The 3,524-nt window shown below is 45.7% G+C and overlaps 1 protein-coding gene across 1 annotated transcript in view; it reads right to left on the reverse strand.

Moving 5' to 3' along the window:
- The window catches only part of Kif1b (kinesin family member 1B), a 127,695-nt gene that overhangs the window by 9,952 nt on the left and 114,219 nt on the right, over positions 1–3,524 (reverse strand). The window contains exons 39-40 of the mRNA XM_021201226.2: positions 1,874–1,988; positions 691–824 (exon numbers count right to left, since the gene is read on the reverse strand). Of these exons, the coding sequence (XP_021056885.1) occupies positions 691–824; positions 1,874–1,988 (249 nt within the window). The remainder of the gene's footprint in view (positions 1–690; positions 825–1,873; positions 1,989–3,524) is intronic.

The following is a 3,524-nucleotide window of genomic DNA, read 5'->3' on the forward strand; positions in this document are numbered from 1 at the left end:
GGATTAAAGGCGTGCACCACCACCTCCAGGCAGAACTTTTCTTAACATAAGAGAAGAAAATGTCCAGCTGGAAGGAAATGATTAGCAGCAAATTCTGGACACTGCAGGAAGGGACTCAACCTTACTGCATTATAGTCTTTTTTTTTTTTTTTTTTTTTTTTTTTTTTTCTTGACAGGGTTTCTCTGTGTATCCCTGGTTGTCCTGGAACTCACTTTGTAGACCAGGCTGGTCTCAAACTCAGAAATCCACCTGCCACTGCCACCCAAGTGCTGGGATTAAAAGGGTGTGCCACCACGCCCGGCCAGTCATTTTTATTTACTCATGAAGATGAGTGGTGATATTCAAGTATCCATGCCACACAGTCTCAAAGGTTTATTTTTGTGTGCCTTAAATATGTACAACTCTTACATAGAAGAAAATCTCAATGGCAATCTATTAAAACCATGAGTAATAGTGACAATAAGTCCGTATTCACCTGCTTTGGAAGTATTTACACAGAACACTCTTCTTTCCTCCGTCGCTAACACTGTATTAAATGCCACCATTCGAGTCATCTCTACTCAGGTGTCGGTTACTCAAATGGTTTATAGATGACAAACTAATTTCCATCAGAAGCTGGGTGCCCTAAGGCTTGGTGTTTCTGTTGGACTAGGAAAAAACTGGCAACTAAGCTGCTTTCAAAAACTTACGAGTCTGGTGACTTTGAGTAGCCACTACCAAAGAGGTTTCGCAGAGAACGGGGTGGGGAGATCTTGGCATCTCGGGAATAGAAGACCATGCACACATCCTTAGTGATGACAGCCGGCTGGATGCAATGGTCCAACTGCAAACAGACAAGATAAAGTGCTGAATGATAAGGAGAGCAGCTGTGGTGAAAGGCTGTACAGTAGCAGATCAGGAAAGTGGGCTCCAGCTGTGGAGATAGGTAGGCTTCTGCTTCAATGATTCCCAAAGCCACTCAACAGACAATAATACAAGGTCAGGTGCATGCATGATAAATGCATATTTTCTTTTGAGGGAAAAATCCTATCATTGCACACTATTTAAAAATGAAAAAGCCAGGTGTGGTGGCGAATGCTTTGAATCTCAGTACTCAGGAGGCAGAGTCATGTGAATCTCTGTGAGTTCACGGCCAGCCTGGTCTACAAAGAAAGTTCCAGGACAGCCAGGCCTACACAAAGAAACCCTGTCTTGAAAGACAAAACATAAAACAGAAAGAGAAAGAAAGGGAGAAAGAAAGAAGAGGGTGAGAGGAGAAGGAGAAGGAGGAGGAGGAGGAGGAGGAGGAGGAGGAAGGAGAAGGAGAAGAAGGAGAAGGAGAAGGAGAAGGAGAAGGAGAAGAAGGAGAAGGAGAAGGAGAAGAAGAAGAAGAAGAAAGTGAGACACAGAAGCTCATGAGGACACAGGGCAGTAAGTGACAGCACAGAAGTTAGAATCTGACTCAGATCAGGCATGATGGCACATGCCTGTAGTCCCAGTGCCTGGAAAGTAGAAACAAGGGCAACAAGTCATCTTCAGCTACACTGACTCTGAGGCAAGCCTGGGGTACAGAGACTCACGGAAATAAAAACAGAAGAACTCAGGCTTTCCCAAGACCTGGAATTAGTCTCTGTTACAACCAGGAAAACATGGTATGAAACTGTCTTAACTGGTCATTGGGTTCCTCAAGCTTAAGTGATCAAAAAAGTTGTGCTATTTTGACTAAAAAGAGCCCTGGAACAGAATCTAAAACAATTAGAACAGCTAGCAAAGTAAAATCAAATAAACCATTTATGAACACGGAGGGGAAGGGATGAAAAAGTCAGCTGGAGTTTTGCTGACTGTCCCTGTCCCTGCCTGCTTCCCAGGCCCTGCTCAGTTAGGGTCCTTTACCTCCAGATAAGCAGATAAGGTCATGTAGATCTTTTCTCCATAGGGCGTCACTCGGTTCAGAAGGAGGGAGTTATGTAGGGAGCTGTCCCATACGGCCTCGAAACGGTAGAAGGTCCTGAGGTCAGAAAGACAATGTCAACCCAAAGTAGCCAACGGCAGCAGAGGGATTGCTACTGGCAGTGTCCTGAGGAACCCATGCCCATCACTGCCATTCTCCATCTATCGCACCCTAACAGAGGCAGGCACCCGTCGTTAGGATACTTAGTCGTGCATCCCATCCCTGCTTTTTTGATAACGCTTTTGCCTGCTAACATGACCACAGTGGCGGCAGCACTGGCAGGACGGGGCCATGGCTGCAGCCCCAACACTCAGGCAGCGGCAGGAGGACTGCTCAAGCCTGAGACTACTTTGGTCTAATTTCCAGTCCATCGGGCTGCAGACTGGCAGGGACATAGCACAAGACTCAGGCAAAGCCAGCCCCACCATCAACATACACTATGAGAAAGTTCAACAGGAGGAAGAAGAATGCAGACAGAGTCTGAAAGGCGTCCCAGGGGCAGCCCTGTTTGTTTTAATCACAGATAAGAAGGACTTAGCTAGGTGAGGCAGCACAAACCTTTATTCCCGGGGGTGGGGTGCAGAGGTAGGTGGATCTCTGAGTTCAAGGCCAGCCTGGTCTACAGAGTGAGTTCGAGGACAACCAAGACTACACTGTCTCAAACAAAACAAAACAAAACAAACAAAAAACAACTAACCAACTAAACAAACAGAAAAAGTAAGGACTCAGTAACAGGTAGGCTTCAGTCCCATATCCCAGAGATCTAAACTTCACCGGCTGCCTCTGCACACTCTTAGAGACACTTTAAATACCTTGAATGCTCAAAGGTAGAAACAGGCAGAATCTAATTATGAAAAACATTATTTCAGCGAACAAACCTAAGCTGATTTATCAATAGCAGAGAAGAATTTTACAACACTAAAAGTAATTTTTATCATTCATTCCTTCTAAATGTATCTGACAGTCAACCTTATGGTGAAGAAATCATCACAAGCTGAATCTAGCACACTGCTCTAAGTGCTTCAAGTCTGACTGGCAGTGTGACAGATGGGCGGCGCTGGTGGGGCTGAAGATAGATTCCCAGACCTGCGTCACTTCTTACAACTCGGACACTTTCTGGGGGAGATGCTCTTCTAACCCCACCCCCTCACAACCTTAGCTCTAGGAAGAACAGAGCTCATCCATCTTGCATAGAAAGACTGTTTATTATATACCCTACTCCCTGCCATCCACATTTTCCCTTCCACCTTTCCAAATGCTGACCTCACTAGTTCTGTCTTTCTCGATTTCCAATGGCAACTAACAGACATATCTTCTCTCTAAGCACACCCTATGCATCTTCCTCCAGAAAGCACGGGCAGAGAAAACTCTCTGAAAGGGAACTCCCTGCCCACAGCTCATATTTGCAGTGCCCAGATCTGAGGCATGGCCATGCCCATCTGCGTGTCTCTGGAATGTGACTGTTTTTCAGTGTCAAGTTTTTGAGTCAATGAGTGTGGGACAAGAAAATTCTCTATCCAGACTCAGAAGGCACACAGCAATAATCAGTGAGATTGCCGGGCGTGGTGGCACACGCCTTTAATCCCAGCACTC

The sequence above is a fragment of the Mus pahari genome, chromosome 6 (genome assembly GCF_900095145.1).
Source record: "Mus pahari chromosome 6, PAHARI_EIJ_v1.1, whole genome shotgun sequence".
In the NCBI taxonomy this organism is placed as follows: Eukaryota; Metazoa; Chordata; class Mammalia; order Rodentia; family Muridae; genus Mus; species Mus pahari.